The 21,730-nt window shown below is 46.4% G+C and overlaps 1 protein-coding gene across 3 annotated transcripts in view; it reads right to left on the reverse strand.

Moving 5' to 3' along the window:
* Positions 1 to 899: 899 nt before the first annotated feature.
* myo10l3 (myosin X, like 3) overlaps positions 900 to 21,730 on the reverse strand; it is a 234,138-nt gene continuing 213,307 nt past the window's right edge. For all 3 annotated transcript variants that reach the window (XM_043694412.2, XM_087989442.1, XM_087989443.1), the window contains 3 exons: positions 21,193 to 21,630; positions 7,213 to 7,404; positions 900 to 1,597 (listed from right to left, as the gene is read on the reverse strand). In XM_043694412.2, the coding sequence (XP_043550347.1) occupies positions 1,484 to 1,597; positions 7,213 to 7,404; positions 21,193 to 21,630 (744 nt within the window). In that variant the 3' untranslated portion in view covers positions 900 to 1,483. The remainder of the gene's footprint in view (positions 1,598 to 7,212; positions 7,405 to 21,192; positions 21,631 to 21,730) is intronic.

Below are 21,730 nucleotides of genomic sequence, written 5' to 3' on the forward strand. Positions count from 1 at the left end.
CTCATTCCTGAAGAAGGGCTTATGCCCGAAACGTCGATTCTCCTGTTCCTTGGATGCTGCCTGACCTGCTGCGCTTTTCCAGCAACACATTTTCAGCTCTGATCTCCAGCATCTGCAGCCCTCACTTTCTCCTCTGATATATTTCCAAGTCAGGATGGTGAGTGGCTCAGAGGGGAACTTGCAGGTGGTGGTGTTCCCATGTATCTGCTGCCCTTGTCCTTCTCGATGGAAGTGGTCGTGCGTTTGGAAGATGTCATCTAGTGATCACCCCCACTTCTCATCTTATGATGGAAAGAAGGTCTTTGGTGGAGCAGTAGAAGATGGTTAGGTCTAGGACACCCTCCTGAGGGACAGCTGCAGATATGTCCTGGAGCAGTGATGACTGGACTTCCAGCCAGTAATCACTTGGTGTTTTTGTTTCTTGTGCTCCATTCCTGGTGTTTGAATGGGCCAGGGAACCAGGCTGGTGGGGGTGGGAATGGAACCCGGGCTTGGGACCAGGCCGAGGGACTGGAGCCTCTACCTCGGGACTCGGCAAGGGGGACTGCAGCTTGTGCCTATTCTTTCAGCATCCCTTTACAAGAAACAGCAACAGGGCACACTGGACCTTTCCATTCAAAACCCAAACATCAGACTTCCTATAATGTCCAGCTTAAAGCTCAGACTGTACAAAATCATCAGAGAACACATTTCAGACAATTGCTGTTTGTATTTGTCAGTGAAAAAACAAGCTTACAAAACTCTAATTTGGGATATTTGGTTATTTTGTGATGTTGAGCAGCTGCAGAATCTCCTTCAATCTGTCCAATCTCAATACAGTGTTTAAATAAATTGGTACATTCGAGGAATTGCTTTGTAAAGCCAATCACAAATCACTAAGGAAAGAAAAGCGAGATTGGGAAAGAAAGTGACAGACAGAAAGTGAGAGAGACTGAGGGAGGGAGACAGAGGATAGAGTGAGAGAGAGCCAGAAACAGATTGCTCGAGTCAGAGACAGGGAGGGGAAGAGAGAGAGGGAGGGAGAGAGAGAGAAACAGTGAAGATATGGAGAGAACAAGACAAAGACAGACAGAGAAACCTCTTTGATCAGCAGGAAGTGTTAAAGAATAGCAGAGCACCAAGAGAGGCTATTTGACCCATTGATTCCATGCTGTATTCTTCTCAGCAACACTGCCCGCAGTATTGCAGGCCGAGCCAGTGTGGTGACCTCGGAGACAATGAGAATGACTGGGTCTGGACTCGACCAGTTCTACCCTGGCTTTTCCTCTCCTCTCCTCTTGGACTTTGATTGGATGTACTCCTGGAAAACACATCACATGACCTCCCACCTCCAACTGCTCTTTGCCCACCATCGGTCTCACAACTGGAGGTGCCCGTGCCAGTGACCCATCATTTCTCCCTTGGTCAGTCTTTCCTTGGCTGGTGAGAGGAGAGTGAGGAGAGAATAGAGAGGAATGAGACGGGGCTAGGGGAGTGTTCCTGCTCATCTGGTCCAGGCACTGGCCTCACTGTGATTAGTGACGACAGACTTGATGCTGTATCGTTTCTTCACAATCGTGTTGATGTAGCCCTTCATTATCTTTGTGATTTCACCCACCTGCAATGAGACAAAGGTGGCGAGGGAGAGAAAAGAAACAGCATTTTTCAGCAAAAGAGAGGGAAGTTATACGGCAATATCTCAGTGAAGAATATAGGACCAAACGTAGGTCATTCAGCCCCTCAATCCAGGCTGCTGTACTAAGTTATGGCTGATCATGTACCTTTATTCTCAATATTTCCCACACTCTCCCATTTTCTTTGATGTCATTAGTAAGTAGAAATCTATCAATGTCTCTTTGAACATGTTCAGCAACTGAGTTTCTACAGCCCTTTGGGATAGAGAATTCCAGGATTCACTACCCTTTGAATGAAGAAATCCTCCTCATCTCAGTCTAATTGGTCCATCATTTATGCTGAAATTATTTCCCTGGATTTAGACTCATCTTCTGGAAAAACATCTTTTCTATCCATCCTGACATACCCTAAAAGGATTTTGTAATTTTTAATCTACTCCATAGTATTCAGACGCAGTTTCATTAGCCTTTCCTCAAAAGACAATGCCATCATCCCAGGGATTAATTGGGTCAACCTCCATTTCACTCTTATCTATGGCAAGAACATCCTTCCTTAGATGACAGTAAAACTGCACACAATACTCCAGGTGTAGCCTTACCAAGGCATTGTCTCACTGCTGCAAGACTTCTTTACTCCTGCACTCAAATCCCTTTGTGATAAAAGCTTGTGCCCCTCATTCCTTGTTATTCCTGTAAACTAGCTATTAGTGACTAATGAACAATGGCACCAGGTCCCTTTGGACATCAACACTTTTCAACCTCTTACCATTTAAGAAATACACTGCACTCCCATGCCTCCGCCCAGATTCACATTATTTCCCATGTTTTTTGCCACTCGTTCAGCCTGAAGCCTCTTTGTATCATCCCCAAAACTCCCATTCCTACCTAGTTTTGTGTCAACTGAAATTTGTAAATATTCTATTTGGTCTCAATGTCCAAATTTATTAATAAATATTGTGAACAGCTCAGCTCCAAGCCCTAAACCTTGTGGTACCCTACAGTCACATGCTCACACACATTTATTTTGACTGTTGCCTGCCAATTAACCAGTTCTCAATCCGTGGCAGTAGAAGCCCCTTCAGCCTGTGTTCTCAAACTTTTGCTATTAACTTATGTGGGACCTGATTAAAAGCCTTCCTAAAGTCCAACTGTAAGTACCAGCTCCCTTTATGTACTCTGATGGCAACATCTTTAAAAACCTCAAACAGCTTTGTCAGATATGGTTTCCACGTCTTAAATCCATCTTGACTCCTCACAATCAAACCATCATTCTCCATCAGTGTCTAATTATCACAGACTTTATTATAGATTCAAAACATTTTCCTTACTACTGCCATTGGGCTAACAGATTAGATTAGATTACTTACAGTGTGGAAACAGGCCCTTCGGCCCAACAAGTCCACACTGCCCCGCCGAAGCGCAACCCACCCATACCCCTACATTTACCCCTTACCTAACACTACGGGCAATTTAGTATGGCCAATTCATCTATAGTTCCCTCCTTGGGATTACATTTGAAACATTCCAGTCTGTCAATGGAATTGTGAAGAATGATCGTCAATGCATCTTCTATCTCTATAGCCACCTCTTTCAAAGACATGGTTAATTGAATCCTGGGGATTTAGTAATTTTCAGTCCATTCAATTTGTCTGGAACTACTTTTTTTACTGATATTAACTCCTTTTAGTTCCTCATTCTCACTAGTCCCTTAGATCTCTATTATTTCTGGAAAATTTCTTGTACCATCCTTCATAAGATAAACACAAAAGTAATTATTTAGATTGTCATTTCCTTAATTCCTATTATAAATTCTCCCAGATCTGCCTGTAATGGATCTACATTTGTCTTTGCTTTATTTTACTTTTTAAATACTTAAGGAGCTTTTACAGTCTGATTTTATGTTTCTTATTAGTACATTTTCATATTGTACTCTCCCCATATTTATCTTCTTTCTTGGTTTTCCTTCAGTGAATTCTAAAAATGTTACTAATTTCCAGGTTGTTATATTTATTGATAACATTACAACCATCCTCCTTTGATCTAATACAATTTTTAACTTTCTTTGTTAGCCATTGTGGACTCGCTTTTCCTGTTGAGTTTTGTGTGTTTTTATTTATTTTTGGCACTCATCAGTATTGAGAGTATGGTGCTGGAAAAGCACAGCAGGTCAGGCAGCATCCGATGAGCAGGAAAATGAATGTTTCAGGCAAAAGCCCTTCATCGGGAATGAGGCTTGTAAACTGAGGGTGTAGAGAGATAAATGGGAAGGGGATGGGACTGGGGTGGAAGGTAACTGAGAATGCGATTGGTAGATAGAGTTGGGGGTAATGGTGATAAGTTGGAGAGGAGGGTGGAGCGGATAGGTGGGAAGGAAGCTGGACAGGTAGGACAGATCAAGAGTTGGAAGGTTAGAACTGGGTTAAGGATTGGGGGAGGGAAAATGAGAAAACTCGTGAAGTCCACATTGTTGCCCTAGGGTTGGAGATGAGGCGTTCTTCCTCCATGCATTGGGTAGTAAGGGTGTAGCAATGGAGGAGGCCCAGGACCTGTACATCCTCAGCAGAGTGGGAGAAGAAGTTGAAGTGTTCAGCCAAGGGGCAGTGGGATTGGTGCGAGTGTCCTGGAGTTATTCTCTGAAGCGCTCTGCGTGTAGGCATACTGTCTCCCAAATGTAGAGGAGACTGCTTCAGGAGCAATGGATGCAGTAAACTCTGATGGATGTGGAATGTCTTTGTGCCCTTGGACAGAGTTGAGGGGGGAGGTGTAGGTGCAGGTTTTGCAATTCCTGTGGTGGCAGGGGAAGGTGCCAGAAGGGGAGGGTGGGTTGGTGGGGGGCATGAATCTGACATGAGATTCGCAGAGCCCCAACACCGCCACTGCCGCCAACCGGTCTACGAACTCCCCACACACATTCGGGACACCACCGGCGCCTGCCACCTCCTCCAAGATTTTCAGTTCTCTGGTCCCCAACACCTCATCTTCACCATGAAGATCCAGTCCCTATATAACTCTGTCCGCCATGACCAGGGCCTCCAAGCCTTCCGTTTCTTCCGCTCCCAATGTCCCTACCAGTACCCCTCCACTGATACTCTCATTCGTTTGGCTGAACTGGTCCTCAGCTTTAACAATTTCTCCTTTGAATCCTCCTTCTTCAAGGACTGGAATTTCCCATCCCATGAAGTTGATGATGCCCTCCAGCACATCTCATCCACATCCCGCACCTCCACCCTCAAACTCCACCCCTCCACAAGGTCGAAACCCCCAGTCCTCACCTTCAACCCCACCAACCTCTGTATTGCATCATCCTCAGCCACTTCCACTGCCTACAAATGGGCCCCACCAACAGAGATATATTTCCCTCCCCACCCCATCCACTTTCCGTAAAGACCATTTCCTTTGCGACTCCCTTGTCAGGTCCACATCCCCCAACAACCCACCCTCCCCTCCCGGCACCTTCCCCTGCCACTGCAGGAATTGCAAAACCTGCGTCCATACCGTCCCCCCTCACCTCCATCCAAGGCCCCAAAGGAGCCTTCCACATCCATCAGAGTAAGGACATGCAGGTGCTGGGCTTCCTTCATCACCACATCCTAACCAACCGATGCCTGGAGGAAGAAAGCCTCACCTTCCACCTTGGGACCCTTCAACCCCAGGGCATCAATGTGGATTTCACCAGTTTCCTCATTTTCCCCTCCCCCCACCTTACCCCAGTTCCAACCTTCCAGCTGAGCACTGCCCTCATGACCTGTCCAAACTGTTCATCTTCCCTCCCACCTATTGCACTCTCAGCTACCTTCCCCCTAGCCCCATCCCCCTCCCATTTATCTCCCCACCCCCTAGGCTCCCAGCCTCATTCATGATGAAGGGCTCTTGCCTGAAACGTCGGTCCTCCTGCTCCTCAGATGCTGCCTGACCTGCTGTGCTTTTCCAGCACCACACTCTCGACTCTGGTCTCCAGCATCTGCAGTACTCACTTTCTTCTCATTAGATTTATCCAATCCAAACAGGACAGCATATAGATTGAAATGTCTTGTAGTTGCTGCATTACCTCTGTTGCATGCCCTCATTTGCTGATTTTTATTGTGCCCAACATTACCACACCAGTCTGGTGGCCTCTGAACAACTCCTGTTGCTCCTTGCTGTTTCTTAGCACCATCCAAACAGATTTCACATTGTTCTGCTCTGAATTCCTTTCATGCTAATGTACTGATTCTATCCCATATGAACAGCACTTTGCATTATCCCAACCCCCTTTCCTTCTTGCCTGTTCTTTCTACATTTACAAATCAGGAGCAGGAATAGGCCATTCAGCCCATCAAGTCTGCTGCAACATTCAGTATCAGGACAGGCAATAATTTCTGGCCCTGGATCAGTGGTGCTGGAAGAGCACAGCAATTCAGGCAGCATCCGAGGACAGGCAAAATCGACGTTTCGGGCAAAAGCTCTGGGGCTTTTGCCCAAAACGTCGATTTTGCCTGTCCTCGGATGCTGCCTGAATTGCTGTGCTCTTCCAGCACCACTGATCCAGAATCTGGTTTCCAGCATCTGCAGTCATTGTTTTTACCTCAATAATTTCTGGCCCGTCCAGCACTGTCCACATCCTCTGTACGAATTTAAAAAAAGGTTATGGCTGAACTGATCATGGCTTTGATTCAGCATTTCCATCTTTCTCTGAAAACCATCGACTCCTTTGTCAGTTAAGAATCAATCTATATCCATCTTAAACGTATACAATGACTCCCCACCCCACCCTCCCATCCCGCCCCCCACCCACGGCCACTTCTTCATTCTCTCGGGAAGACAATTCCACAGACTCACGATCATGAGAGAATCTTTTCCTCAGTGTCTGTCTTAAATGTGGAAAACCTCTTATATATGCCCCTTATATATTTTCCCACTCCTGCTCCTATGTTCCTTTGTCCCTACAATTGCCTGACATGCGTTAACACACAGCAAGTCAGACATAGGACTTACCACTGCAACAATGTACAATGCATTTAAATTAAGTAAAATGGAATTTGGAACTCATGATCTTTACTAACAAATAGAAGTAGTGGGCCATTCAACATGTTCAGCATGCTCCACCAGTATTCAGTAAGATCATGGCTGATCATGTCTCTCCATCTCCACTTCTGTAGCTGAATCCCTTACAGCCTCAACAAATTCTCAAATTCTATCTGAATACACCTAGACACTGAGCCTTTCCAAATCTCTGGGATAGAGAATTCCCATCATTCACAACTCTGCAAATGAGGAAATTCCTCCCCATTCCATTCCTTAATGATTAACCATTATCCTGATAATGTGTGTCTGTGCTGAGAAAGAAGAAGATGCTGGAAATCACATTGGGTCAGGCAGCTTCCATGGAGAGAGAGCAAGCTAATATTTCGAGTCTAGATGACTGTTCATCGGAACTTGCTGTCTCTCCATGGATGCTGCCTGACCCACTGTGATCTCCAGCAAAAAGCTTTTGTTTTCAGTACAGATTCCAGCACCTGCAGGAATTTGCTCCCACATTGTGTGTCTGTGTCCTGGATTTTTTACCACCAGCTTCCTCAATCCCAAGGTCATTTCTGAGTTCACCCATCAGCTCTCTCACCTGTGGAGTCTCGAAAAACATTTCCCTCTCGTCCACAGTTATCTTGTAGGTGTTTGGGAGCGGAGCACCGAAGAAAACAATATGTTCATACTGGAAGGTTTCCAGAGGCCGGGCATCACCCCGTTTGTAGATTGACACATTCTCAGCACTGACACCCAACCACAGCTCATTGGGAAATCCACCCTCCTTACACTGTAAATAACCAAAGGGCATTAGTGTTCATTATTATCAACAGAGGTTTAAGTAAACACAGATGTAGGATATTGACTGGGTGGTTACTTCAGCACATAAAGGAACTCAATACTGATATTTTCTACAAACCCACCAACCCCTTCAGGTACCTGGATTACACCTCCTCCCACCCTACCTCCTGCAAAAATGCTATCCCTTATTTCCAATTCCTCCGCCTCCACTGCATCTGCTCCCAGGAGGACCAGTTCCACCACAGAACACACCAGATGACCTCCTTCTTCAAAGATCGCAATTTCCCCTTCCACGTGGTTGATGATGCCCTCCAGCGCATCTCATCCACATCCCGCACCTCCACCCTCAAAGCCCACCCCTCCAATCGCAACAAGGACAGAACACCCCTGGTCCTCACCTTCCACCCCACCAACCTCCATATACGTCGCCATGTCCACCAATTAAAAATGGACCTCACCACCAGAGAAATATTTCCCTCCCCACCCCTATCCACTTTCCCTCCATGACTACCTCATCAGATCCACATGCCCCATCAACTCACCCTCCCCTCCTGGCACCTTCCCATGCCACCGCAGGAATTGCAAAACCTGCGCCCACACCTCCCCCCCTCACCTCCATTCAAGGCCCCAAAGGAGCCTTCCACATCCTTCAAAGTTTCATTTGCACTTCCACACATGTCATTTATTGTATCCGTTGCTCCCGATGCGGTCTCCTCTACATTGGGGAGACTGGACACCTACTTGCAGAGTGCTTCAGAGAACATCTCCAGGACACCCGCACCAGTCAACCCCATCACCCGGGGCAACTCCCCCTCCCAGTCTGCCGAGGACATGCAGATCCTGGGCCTCCTCCACCATCACTCCCTCACCATCCAACGCCTGGAGGAAGAACTCCTCATCTTCCGCCTTGGGACCCTCCAACCCCAGGGCATCAATGTGGACTTCACCAGTTTCCTCATTTCCCCTCCCCCCAGTTCCAACCTTCCAGCTCAGCACTGGCCTCATGACCTGTCCTACCTGCCAATCTCCTTTCCCACCTATCTATTCCACCCTCCTCTCCGACCTATCACCTCCAAGCCCCATCCCCATCCACTTATTGCACGCTCAGCTACCTTCTCCCCAACGCCACCCCCCCCTCCCATTTATCTCTCCACCCCTGAGGCAGATTGTGATAGTTCACGGACTCCCAGCCCAACTGTTTGTTTTGTAATGCTGTGGAGACCATGGACCATGTATATGTTGGGTGTAGGAGTCTGCACTCCCTTTTTGGTTTTCTTAAAAAAACATTTTTGTTGTTCTTTGGTCGCACTTCAGCCCCATGATTCTGATCTTTGGGCACCTGATGCGGAGGAGAGCGTCCAGGTTGGAGGATCTCCTCATGGGTCTGCTCCTGGGCCTGACCAGGCTGGCCATAAACAGGTCAGGCAGCGGGTCGTGGAGGGGGTCATTATGGCTGACTGCCTGCCTCTTTTCCATAGTTACCTTGGTATCCAGGTATCCCTGGAGAAGGAGCTTAAAAATGTGTTGCTTGAAAAGCGCAGCAGGTGAGGCAACATCAAAGGAACAGGAGAATCTTCAGGGCTTCCTGAAGAAGGGCTTATGCCCGAAACGTCGATTCTCCTGTTCCTTTGATGCTGCCTGACCTGCTGCGCTTTTCCAGCAACACATTTTTAAGCTCTGATCTCCAGCATCTGCAGTCCTCACTTTATCCCTGGAGAAGGAGCACATGGTATCCACCGTGTCTCTAGGGAGAGGTGGGCACCCACAGGGTGTGGACAGCCTTATTTCCCCCTCCAACTCTGTTTTGATTTAATCCCTCTGCTTGTCTTTACTTTTCGATCACATCTGCATTGCCCGATGGCACTCTGCCTGTTACTGGTCTCCTGGCCACTTGGCTGTTTCATTTCTGGTGGCGCAGTGTTAATAAAGTTATCTGCACACATGGTGTTTAAAAACAAATAGGGACTTGTGGAACAGTGGCAATGTCCATACCTCTGAGCCAGAGGGCCCAGGTCCATGTCCCACCTTTGTCAGAGGTGTGCTGTCATATCCCTGAGCAGATTGATGAGAAAATATCTCCTGGTTCAGCCCCAGAATATTGTTAGTGAATCCCACTGTCCGGTGATCTATCCTGGTCACATTAAAAAGTTGCCAGCACATGTAAAGAGAAACGTACTGACTGGACAGAATGGATTCAAGGGATATATATCTGTAATGTTTCACTCTGTTAATAAATTCATTTTAAGTAAAGACGAGCTCTGGTTTTCTTCTTCACAAAATGGCTCGTGGGAGTATAATAATAATTGGTACCTGGAGGAACATAAATATTACCAAAATAAGACAGCAAGGTTTTTGCCTTGCATTTATCAGGACTGAAACACAAGAAACGAAGTTGAGAAAGATGGTGTTAATTTAGATCACATGAGAAAAGGATGCTGATTGGGCTATGGTTGGTTTGGATATCCAGCGGAAATTGTTAACTGTCAACTTTAGTTCACTAATTTAATACCAGGCTGGTAGGTAGACCCTGATTGGTCAAGTTATTGCTAGGGGAAGGCAGCAGGAATTGGCAGTCTCAGTAAAAAGGGTGTAATTCATTCACAAATTTCTTTTACCTCTACAAATTTCTTTTACCAAACAGGTAGATGAGAATAAACCGGTTGATGTGGTGTATTTGGATTTCAGCAAGGTGTTCGATAAGGTTCCCCACAGTAGGCTTTTGTACAAAATGTGGAGGAATGGGATTGTGGGAGATACAGCAGTTTGGATCAGTAATTGGCTTGCTGAAAGAAGACGGAAGGTGGTGGTTGATGGGAAATGTTCACCCTGGAGTCCAGTTACCAGTGGTGTACCGCAAGGATCGGTGTTGGGTCCACTGCTGTTCGTAATTTTTATAAACGACCTGGATGAGGGTGTAGAAGGGTGGGTTAGTAAATTTGCAGACGACACTAAAGTCGGTGGGGTTGTGGATAGTGACAAAGGATGTTGTAGGTTACAGAGAGACATAGATAAGCTACAGAGCTGGGCTGAGAAGTGGCAAATGGAGTTTAATGCGGACAAGTGTGAGGTGATTCACTTTGATCGGAGTAACCGGAATGCAAAGTACTGGGCTAATGGTAAGATTCTTGGTAGTGTAGATGAGCAGAGAGATCTCGGTGTTCATGTACATAGATCCCTGAAAGTTGCCACCCAGGTTGACAGGGTTGTTAAGAAGGCATACAGTATTTTAGCTTTTATTAATAGAGGGGTCGAGTTCCGGAACCATGAAGTTATGCTACAGCTGTACAAAACTCTGGTGCGGCCGCACTTGGAGTATTGTGTACAGTTCTGGTCATCGCATTATAAGAAGGATGTGGAAGCTTTGGAAAGGGTGCAGAGGAGATTTACTGGGATGTTGCCTGGTATGGAGGGAAGGTCTTACGAGGAAAGGCTGAGGAACTTGAGGCTGTTTTTGTTAGAGAGAAGAAAGTTGAGAGGTGACTTAATAGAGACATATAAGATAATCAGAGGGTTAGATAGGGTGGACAGGGAGAGCCTTTTTCCAAGTATGATGAGAGCGAGCATGAGGGGACATAGCTTTAAATTGAGGGGTGATAGATATAGGACAGATGTCAGAGGTAGTTTCTTTACTCAGAGAGTAGTAAGGGTATGGAATGCTTTGCCTGCAACGGTAGTAAATTCGCCAACTTTAAGTACATGTAAGTCGTCATTGGACAAGCATATGGACGTACATGGAATAGTGTAGGTTAGATGGGCTTCCAACTCTTATGACAGGTGGGCGCAACATCGATGGCTGAAGGGCCTGTACTGCGCTGTAATGTTCTATGTTCTATAAACATCAGAGTCCCATAGCTTCCAGCATGCACAAATGAATCTCACCGCGACTGGTAATCTTGAATGTGTTTCCAGTGTAATTCTTAGAACATTCAGGTTTATTTATTAAATGTTCAATATGGAATCAAATCTAATTTGTTTGATTCATTCACGGGATATGGGCAGCACTGGCAAGACCAGCATTTATTTCCTGTTCCGGTTGCACCCAGTGAAGGTGGTGGTTACTACCTTCTTAGACTGTCAGACACAGGCCATTTGGCCCCTCGAGCCATTCAATAAGATCATGACTGATCCGAACCACTGAAGTTTACGTGCTGTAGGTAGACCCACAATGCCCGTGTGGCGGGGAGGGGTGGTAGTGTACAGAGTTCTGCAATTTTGACCCAGTGACTGTGAGCAAACACCAAACATTTCCAACTCAGTGGCTTGGATGGGAACTTGTAATAATGGTGTTCTCACATATTTGCTGCCTTGTCCTCCTAGATGGAAGTAGTCATGGGTTTGGAAGGTACTATCCAAGGATCTTTGGTGAATTTCTGCAATACATCTTGTCAATAGTACACACTGCTGCTCTCGAGCATTGATGGTTGAGAAAGTGGGTGTGGTGCCAATCAAGCAGCTGCTTTGTCCTGGATGGTGTCAAGTTTCTTGAGTGTTGTTGGAGCTGCACCCATCCAGGTAAGTGGGGAGTATTCCATCACACTCCTGACCTGTGGCTTGTAGATGGTGGAGGGACTTTGGGGAGACAGGAGATGAGTTACTCACTGAAGTATTCCTAGCCTCTGGCTTGCAGCCACAGAGTGATCGAGATGTACAGCATGGAAACAGACCCTTCAGTCCAACTCGTCCATGCCAACCAGATATCCCAAACCCAATCTAGCCCCACCTGCCAGTACCCAGCCCATATCCTTCCAAACCCTTCCTACTCATATATTCATCCAGATGCCTTTTAAATGTTGCAATTGTACCAACCTCCGTCACTTCCTCTGGCAGCTCATTCCATGTACATACCACCTTCTACGTGAAAACGTTGCCCCTTAGGTCTCTTTAATATCTTTCCCCTCTCACCCGAAACCTATGCTCTCTAGTTCTGGACTCCCCCACCCCAGGGAAAAGACTTTGTCTATTGATCCTATCCATGTCCGTCATGATTTTATAAACCTCTATAAGGTCACCTCTCAGCCTCCAACGCTCCAGGGAAAACAGCCTCAGCCTGTTCAGCCTCTCCCTATAGCTTAAACCCTCCAACCCTGGCAACATCCTTGTAAATCTTTTCTGTTTAAAAAGGGTAGTAGAGACAACCCTGGTAATTACAGACCAGTGAGTCTCACTCCAGTTGTTGGTAAAGTGTTGGAAAAGGTTATAAAAGATAGGATTTATAACCATCTAGAAAAGAATAATCTGATCAAGGACAGTCAACACGGTTTTGTGAAGGGTAGATCGTGCCTAACGAATCTTATTGGGTTTTTTGACAAAGTGACCAAACAGATAGTTGAGAGTAAACCGGTTGATGTGGTGTATATGGATTTCAGCAAGGCATTCAATAAGGTTCCTCATAGTAGGCTACCGCAAGGGTCGGTATTGGGTCCACTGCGGTTCGTCATTTTTATAAATGACCTGGATAAGGGCTTAGAAGGGTGGGTTAGTAAATTTGCAGATGACACTAAGGTCGGTGGAGTTGTGGATAGTGACAAAGGATGTAGTAGGTTGCAGAGAGACATAGATAGGATGCAGAGCTGGGCTGAGAGGTGGCAAATGGAGTTTAATATGGACAAGTGTGAGGTGATACACTTTGGACGGAGTAATCGGAATGCAAAGTACTGGGCTAATGGTAACATTCTTGGGAGTGCAGATGAGCAGAGAGATCTCGGTGTCCTTATACACAGATCCCTGAAAGTTGCCAACCAGATTGACAGGGTTGTTAAGAAGGCATACAGTATTTTGGCCTTTATTAATAGAGGGATTGAGTTCCGGAACAAGGAGGTTATGCTGCAGCTGTACAAAGCTCTAGTACAGCCACACTTGGAGTATTTTGTACAGTTATGGTCACCACATTATAAGAAGGATGTGGAAGCTTTTGAAAGGGTGCAGAGGAGATTTACTAGGATGTTGCCTGGTATGGAGGGAATGTCTTACGAGGAAAGGCTGAGGGCCTTGAGGCTGTTCTCGTTAGAGAGAAGAAGGTTCAGAGGTGACTTAATAGAGACATACAAGATAATCAGAGGGTTAGGTAGGGTGGACAGGGAGAGCCTTTTTCCAAGTATGGGGACGGCAATCACGAGGGGACATAACTTTAAAGTGAGGGGAGATAGGTATAAGACAGATGTCAGAGGTAGTTTCTTTACTCAGAGAGTAGTAAGGGTATGGAATGCTCTGTCTGCAACGGTAGTAGATTCACCAAGTTTAAGTGCATTTAAGTCGTCATTGGACAGGCATATGGACGTACATGGAATAGTGTAGGTGGGATGGGCTTCAGATTAGTATGACAGGGCAGCGCAACATCGAGGGCCGAAGGGCCTGTACTGCGCTGAAATGTTCTATGGTCTATGAACCCTTTCAAGTTTCACAACATCTTTCCGATAGGAAGGAGACCAGAAATGCACGCAATATTCCAAATGTAGCCTAACCAATGTCCTGTACAGCCGCAACATGACCTCCCAACTCCTGTACTCAGTACTCTGACCAATAAAAGAAAGCATACCAAACACCTTCTTCACTATCCTATCTACCTGCAAATCCACTTTCAGGGAGCTATGAACCTGCACTCCAAGATCTTTGTTCAGCAACACTCCCTCGGACCTTACCATTAAGTGTATAAGTCCTGCTAAGATTTGCTTTCCCAAAATGCAACACCTCGCCTTTATCTAAATTAAACTCCATCTACCACTTCTCAGCCCATTGGCCCACCTGATCAAGATCCCATTGTAATCTGAGGTAACCTTCTTCGCTGTCCACTACACCTCCAATTTTGGTGTCATCTGCAAACTTACTAACTGTACTTCTTATGTTCACATCCAAATGGCTAATTCTCCCTGTATTCCATGAGATCTAACCTTGCTCACCAGTCTTCCATGGAGAATCTTGTCAAATGCCTTACTGAAGTCCATAAAGATCACGTCCACCGCTCTGTCCTCATCAATCCTCTATGTTACTTCTTCTAAAAACTCAATCAGAGAGATGGCAGATGGAGTTCAACCTGGATAAATGCGAGGTGATGCATTTTGGAAGGTCGAATTTGTAAGTTGAGTACAGGATTAAGGATAGGATTCTTGGCAGTGTGGAGGAACAGAGGGATCTTGGTGTGCAGGTACATAGATCCCTTAAAATGGCCACCCAAGTGGACATTGTTAAGAAAGCATATGGTGTTTTGGCTTTCATTAACAAGGGTATTGAGTTTAAGAGTCTTGAGATCTTGTTGCAGCTCTATTAAACGTTGGTTAGACCGCACTTGGAATACTGCGTCCAGTTCTGGTCACCCTATTATAGGAAAGATGTGGATGCTTTGGAGAGGGTTCAGAGGAGGCTTACCAGGATGCTGCCTGGACTGGAGGGCTTATCTTACGAAGAGAGGTTGACTGAGCTTGGACTTTTTTCATTGGAGAAAAGGAGGAGGAGAGGGGACGTAATTGAGGTATACAAGGTAATGAGAGGCATAGATAGAGTCGATAGCCAGAGACTATTTCCCAGGGCAGAAATGACTAACACGAGGAGTCATAGTTTTAAGCTGGTTGGAGGAAAGTATAGAGGGGATGTCAGAGGCGGGTTCTTTACACAGAGAGTTGTGAGAGCATGGAATGCGTTGCCAGCAGCAGTTGTGGAAGCAAGGTCATTGGGGACATTTAAGAGACTGCTGGACATGCATATGGTCACAGAAATTTGAGAGTGCATACATGAGGATCAAAGGTCGGCACAACATCGTGGGCTGAAGGGCCTGTTCTGTGCTGTACTGTTCTATGTTCTATTTAAGTTTGTGAGACATGATTTCCCACACACAAAGCCATGCTGACTATCCGTAATCAGTCCTTGCCTTTCCAAATACATGTACATCCTGTCCCTCAGGATTCCCTCCAACAACTTGCCCACCACCGAGGTCAGGCTCACTGGTCTATAGTTCTCTGGCTTGTCCTCACCACCCTTCTTAAACAGTGGCACCACGTTAGCCAACCTCCAGTCTTCCAGCACCTCACCTGTGACTATCAATGATACAGGGTGAGTCTAGTTTAGTTTCTAGTAAATATTAACGCTCAGAATGTTGATGCTGGGGTAATCATTGCTGGTGAGGTCATTGAATGTCATGGGGCGGTGGTTATATTGTCTCTTTTTACTCATTTGTCTGATACATGTTTTAATTGAGGGCAGTTTCCTTACTAATTCATTGGAACCAATAAATGGGCATCAAGATCCACTCAAACAGCACTAGTACCCACAGTCAGAAGTCACACAACATCAGTTGACGAAGGAGCAGTGCTCCAAAATCTTGTGATTTCAAATAAACTTATTGGATTATAAACTGGTATCGTGTGACTTCTGACTTCATCCACCCCAGTCCAGTACTGGCACCTCCACATCGTTACTACCCATGAGAGAGGGAACAAGGGAAGGGGGCTGAGGTAAAGCATGAATTGGGGAACAGGAGGGGGAGAGAGTAAATTGGGAATGGGAAATTGAGGGATTGAAAGAAGTGGAGGAGGCAAAGAAAGATGGTAAAATCCTCAAAATCAAGTAATATCAGTCAAAATGTTTCCAAACATTGATCCCAGATTACAACAGGGTCTTGATCAGATGGGCCAATGGGCTGAGAAGTGGCAATGGAGTTTAATTTAGATAAGTGTGAGGTGCTCCATTTTGGGAAAGCAAATCTTAGCAGGACTTTTACGCTTAATGGTAAGGTCCTAGGGAGTGTTGCTGAACAAAGAGACCTCGGAGTGCAGGTTCATAGCTCCTTGAAAGTGGAGTCGCAGATAGATAGGATAGTGAAGAAGACGTTTGGTATGCTTTCCTTTATTGGTCAGGGTATTGAGTACAGGAGTTGGGAGGTCATGTTGCGGCTGTACAGGACATTGGTTAGGCTACTGTTGGAATATTGCATGCAATTCTGATGCATGCAACGTCCTTCCTATCAGATGGACGTTGTGAAACTTGAAAGGGTTCAGAAAAGATTTATAAGGATGTTACCAGGGTTGGAGGATTTGAGTTATAAGCAGAGGTTATTTTCCCTGGAGCATTGGAGGCTGAGGGGTGACCTTATGGAGGTCTAAAAAATCATGATAGGCATGGATAGGATAAATAGACAAAGTCTTTTCCCTGGGGTCGGGGAGTCCAGAACTAGAGGGAATAGGTTTAGGGTGGAAGGGGAAAGATATCAAAGAGACCTAAGTGGCAACGTTTTCACGTAGAAGGTGGTATGTATATGGAATGAGCTACCAGAAGAAGTGGTGGAGGCTGGTACAATTGCAACATTTAAAAGGCATCTGGATGGGTATATGAATAGGAAGGGTTTGGAGGGATATGGGCCGGGTGCTAGCAAGTGGAACTAGACTGGGTTGGGATATCTGGTCGGCATGGACAAGTTGGACCAAAGGGTCAGTTTCCATGCTGTACATTTCTATGATAGTGTGACTCAAGCTTACATTTGCCTTTTTAGGGAGAGACAAAGAATGAGATAGCAATTACTCTCGGTATAGCCCTTCGCCAGGTGGACGGTAAAGTGAAGTGGGTTAGAACATAGAACGTAGAACAATACAGCACAGAACAGGCCCTTTGGCCCACGATGTTGTGCCGAACATTTGTCCTAGCTTAAGCACCCATCCATGTACCTATCCAATTGCCGCTTAAAGGTCGCCAATGATTCTGCCTCTGCCACTCTCACAGGCAGCGCATTCCATGCCCCCACTACTCTCTGGGTAAAGAACCTACTCCTAACATCCCCCTTATACCTTCCACCCTTCACCTTAAATTTATGTCCCCTTGTAATACTCTGTTGTACCCGGGGAAAAAGTCTCTGACTGTCTACTCTATCTATTCCCCTGATCATCTTATAAACCTCTATCAAGTCACCCCTCATCCTTCGGCGTTCCAATGAGAAAAGGCCTAGCACTCTCAACCTATCCTCGTACGACCTATTCTCCATTCCAGGCAACATCCTGGTAAATCTCCTCTGCACCCTCTCCAAAGCTTCCACATCTTTCCTAAAATGAGGCGACCAGAACTGCACACAGTACTCCAAATGTGGCCTTACCAAGGTCCTGTACAGCTGCAACATCACCTCACGACCCTTGAATTCAATCCCTCTGCTAATGAACGCTAATACACCATAGGCCTTCTTACAAGCTCTATCCACCTGAGTGGCAACTTTCAAAGATCTATGAACATAGACCCCAAGATCCCTCTACTCTTCCACCTTACTAAGAACCCTACCGTTAACCCTGTATTCCGCATTCTTATTTGTCCTTCCAAAATGGACAACCTCACACTTGACAGGGTTGAACTCCATCTGCCACTCCTCAGCCCAGCTCTGCATCATATCTAAGTGCCTTTGCAGCCGACAACAGCCCTCCTCACTATCCACAACTCCACCAATCTTCGTATCGTCTGCAAATTTACTGACTCACCCTTTGACTCCCTCTTCCAAGTCATTAATAAAAATTTCAAACAGCAGAGGACCCAGAACTGATCCCTGCGGAACTCCACTTGTAACTGGGCTCCAGGCTGAATATTTACCATCTACTACCACTCTCTGACTTCGACCGGTTAGCCAGTTTTCTATCCAACTGGCCATACTTCCCACGATCCCATGCCTCCTGACTTTCCGCATAAGCCTACCATGGGGAACCTTATCAAATGCCTTACTAAAATCCATATACACTATATCCACTGCTCTACCCTCATCCACATGCTTTGTCACCTCCTCAAAGAATTCAATAAAACTTGTAAGGCAAGACCTACCCCTCACAAATCAGTCCTGGCTGTCCCTAATCAAGTAGTGTCTTTCCAGATACTCATAAATCCTATCCCTAAGTACCCTTTCCATTACTTTGCCTACCACCGAAGTAAGACTAACTGGCCTGTAATTCCCAGGGTTATCCCTATTCCCTTTTTTGAACAGGGGCACAACATTCGCCACTCTCCAGTCCCCTGGCACTACCCCCATTGACAGTGAAGACGAAAAGATCATTGCCAACAGTTCTGCAATTTCCTCTCTTGCTTCCCACATAATCCTAGGATATATCCCGCCAGGCCCGGGGCACTTGTCTATCCTCAAGTTTTTCAAAATGTCCAACACATCTTCCTTCCTAACAAGTATCTCCTCTAGCTTACCAGTCCGTTTCATACTCTCCTCTTCAACAATACGGTCCCTCTCATTTGTAAATACTGAAGAAAAGTACTCATTCAAGACCTCTCCTATCTCTTCCGACTCAATACACAGTCTCCCACTACTGTCCTTGATCGGACCTACCCTCGTTCTCGTCATTCTCATCCTTGATCCTACCCGCCAAAGATTTTTCATGCCCTCTCTTAGCTCTCCTAATCCCTTTCTTCAGCTCCCTCCTGGCTATCCTGTATCCCTCCAACGCTCTGTCTGAACCTTGTTTCCTCAACCTTATGTAAGCCTCCTTCTTCCTCCTTACAAGACATTCAACCTCCCTAGTCAACCAAGGTTCCCTCACACAACCATTTCTTTTCTGCCTGACAGGTACATACGTATCAATGACACGTCGTATCTGTTCCTTGAAAAAGTTCCACATTTCAACGACATCCTTCCCTGACAGCCTCTGCTCCCAATTTATGCTCCTCAGATCCTGTCTTGCAGCATCGTATTTACCCTTCCCCCAACTGTAAAACCTGCCCTGTTGCACGCACCTATCTCTCTCCATAACCAAGGTGAAAGTCACAGAATTATGGTCACCATCACCAAAATGCTCACCCACTAACAAGCCCATCACTTGTCCCGGTTTGTTATCAAGTACCAAATCCAATATGGCCTTCCTTCTGGTCGGACAATCTACATACTGAGTTAGAAAAGCTTCCTGGACACACTGCACAAACACCGCCCCATCCAATCTACTTGATCTAAAGAGCTTCCAATCAATATTTGGGAAGTTGAAATCGCCCATGACTACTACCCTGTGGCTTCTGCACCTTTCCAAAATCTGTTTCCCAATCTGTTTCTCCACATCTCTGCTGCTATTGGAGGGCCTATAGTAAACACCCAACAAGGTGGCTGCACCTTTCCTATTTCTGACTTCAGTCCATACTACCTCTAAAGGAGATCCCCCTCAAACTACCTTTCTGCAGCCGTTATACCATTTCTAATTAGCAACGCCACACCCCCCCCCCAATCTTACTGAAACATCTGTAACCAGGAACCTCCAACATTCCTGACCCTCTTCTCTCCATGTTTCCGTGATGGCCACAACATCGTAGTCCCAGATACCGATCCACGCCTTAAGTTCACCCACCTTATTTCTGATACTCCTTGCATTGAAGTATACACACTTGAGCCCATCTCTGTGTCCGCAAGTGTTCCCTGTCAGTGCTACCTTCTCCACAGCCTCCCTACATTCTTGGACATCCTGACAAACAGCTAGCCTACTTGCTGGACTACAAGTCCGGATCCCATCCCCCTGCCAAATTAGTTTAAACCCCCCCCGAAGAGTGCTAGCAAACCTACCCCCCAGGATATTGGTGCCCTTCTGGTTCAGGTGCAACCCGTCCTGCTTGTACAGGTCCCACCTTCCCCAGAATGCAGTCCAATTGTCCAAATACCTGAAGCCCTCCCTCCTACACCATCCTTGCAGCCACGTGTTCAACTGCACTCTCTCCCTATTCCTTGTCTCACCGTCACGTGGCACCGGCAACAACCCAGAGATGGCGACACTGTCCGTCCTAGCTTTTAGCTTCCAGCCTAACTCCCTGAGCTCCTGAATGACCTCCCCACCCCTCTTCCTACCTATGTTGTTGGTGCCAATGTGCACCACGACTTCTGGCTGCACACCCTCCCCCTTAAGGATTCTGAAGACACGGTCCGAGACGTCTCGGACCCTGGCACCCGGGAGGCAACAAACCATCCAAGAGTCTCGCCCATGTCCACAGAACCGCCTGTCCGTCCCTCTAACTATAGAGTCTCCTATAACTAGTGCTCTCCTCCTCTCCCCCTTTCCCTTCTGAGCCTCAGAGCCGGACCTCGTGCCAGAGACCCGGTCACTGCAGCTTACCCCTGCTAGGCCTTCCCCCCCCCCCCCCAACAGTATCCAAATCGGATACTTATTGTTGATGGGAACGACCACAGGGGATCCCTGCACTGCCTGCTTCCTCCCCTTTCCCACCTCTAACTGTTACCCAGTTATCTTTGTTCTCTGGCGTAACTATGTCCCTGTAGCTTCTATCTATCACCCTCTCAGCCTCTCGAATAATTCTCAGTTCATCCAACTCCAGCTCCAGTTCCCTAACGCGTTCTGTGAGGAGCTGGAGCTGGCTGCATTTCCTGCAGATGAAGTCGGCAGGAGCATCGGTGGTCACCCCTACCTCAAACATCCTGCAGGAGGAACATTCCACTGCCTGCACTGCCATTACTCTACACTTAGTCTCCAAAACAAGAACACTGAGTAGCTTACCTGTTCAGCCGAACTGAGTCCTTTTTTTTAGGTTAGAGGAGAGGGAGGGTGGGAGACACTACACGTGTAGTGTCTCGGGTTCCTTCTCCACTCAAACTTCTTACCTTCCCAGAAGCTTCTGTTGATGACTTCCGGGTTCCCGCTCCTAGTTGAAAAAAAACACAGACTGCGAAAAGAAAAACGTTAATTTAAACTGGTCTCTGCTTACCTTCTGGCTCCCCTCTCTGTGCGCCCGCTGTAAAACTGTAGGGTTAGTAAGATAAGTGGGACTGACACATTCTGTGACAAAGCAAAACCTGCAGACAAAAATTATAGATGAGCAACCATACCTCGACATCAAAGAGAGTGGAACCATAGCCCGGCCACTCCATGATAATGGCCATGTACCTCAGCATGGCTTGCTGCTGAGTCATACCCCGAAGCCTTTTCCACTTATCGGCAATGCTTGTGCGTGTAGCAGACAGTTCTTCTTTCAACCACATCTCCAACATTTGCTCCTCTTCCATCTTTTGTTTCTTCACGGAGCCTGTGCGAAGGCCAAAGCGCAATGTCCCCTCCAGAAAACTGGTCCTCCTCTTCAGGGTCTGTGAGTTGAATTTTGTGGATTGCAAGATCTTGTTTCTCAGCTTGGAGACAGGATAAACTTCTTGGAGATTCAAGGAGCCCTTGTTGAAATCTCCATGAATGTATTGCAGTCTCAAAGCTGCTAAAAGCTGCAGAGTATCCTCGGGAGCAGGGAAATGTCCACTGAGTAAACTCTCATGGGCCTGGAAGGAGGGAAAAGGTGGGTTAAGCAGGTTACAGAAACAGACACTGATGGTGAAACTCAACAATTCTGGCAGCATCTGTGGACAGAAAGCAGAGTTA

The sequence above is a fragment of the Chiloscyllium plagiosum genome, unplaced genomic scaffold, assembly GCF_037043375.1.
Source record: "Chiloscyllium plagiosum isolate Xiang-an unplaced genomic scaffold, Cpla_swu_hap1 HiC_scaffold_7, whole genome shotgun sequence".
NCBI classification, from domain to species: domain Eukaryota; kingdom Metazoa; phylum Chordata; class Chondrichthyes; order Orectolobiformes; family Hemiscylliidae; genus Chiloscyllium; species Chiloscyllium plagiosum.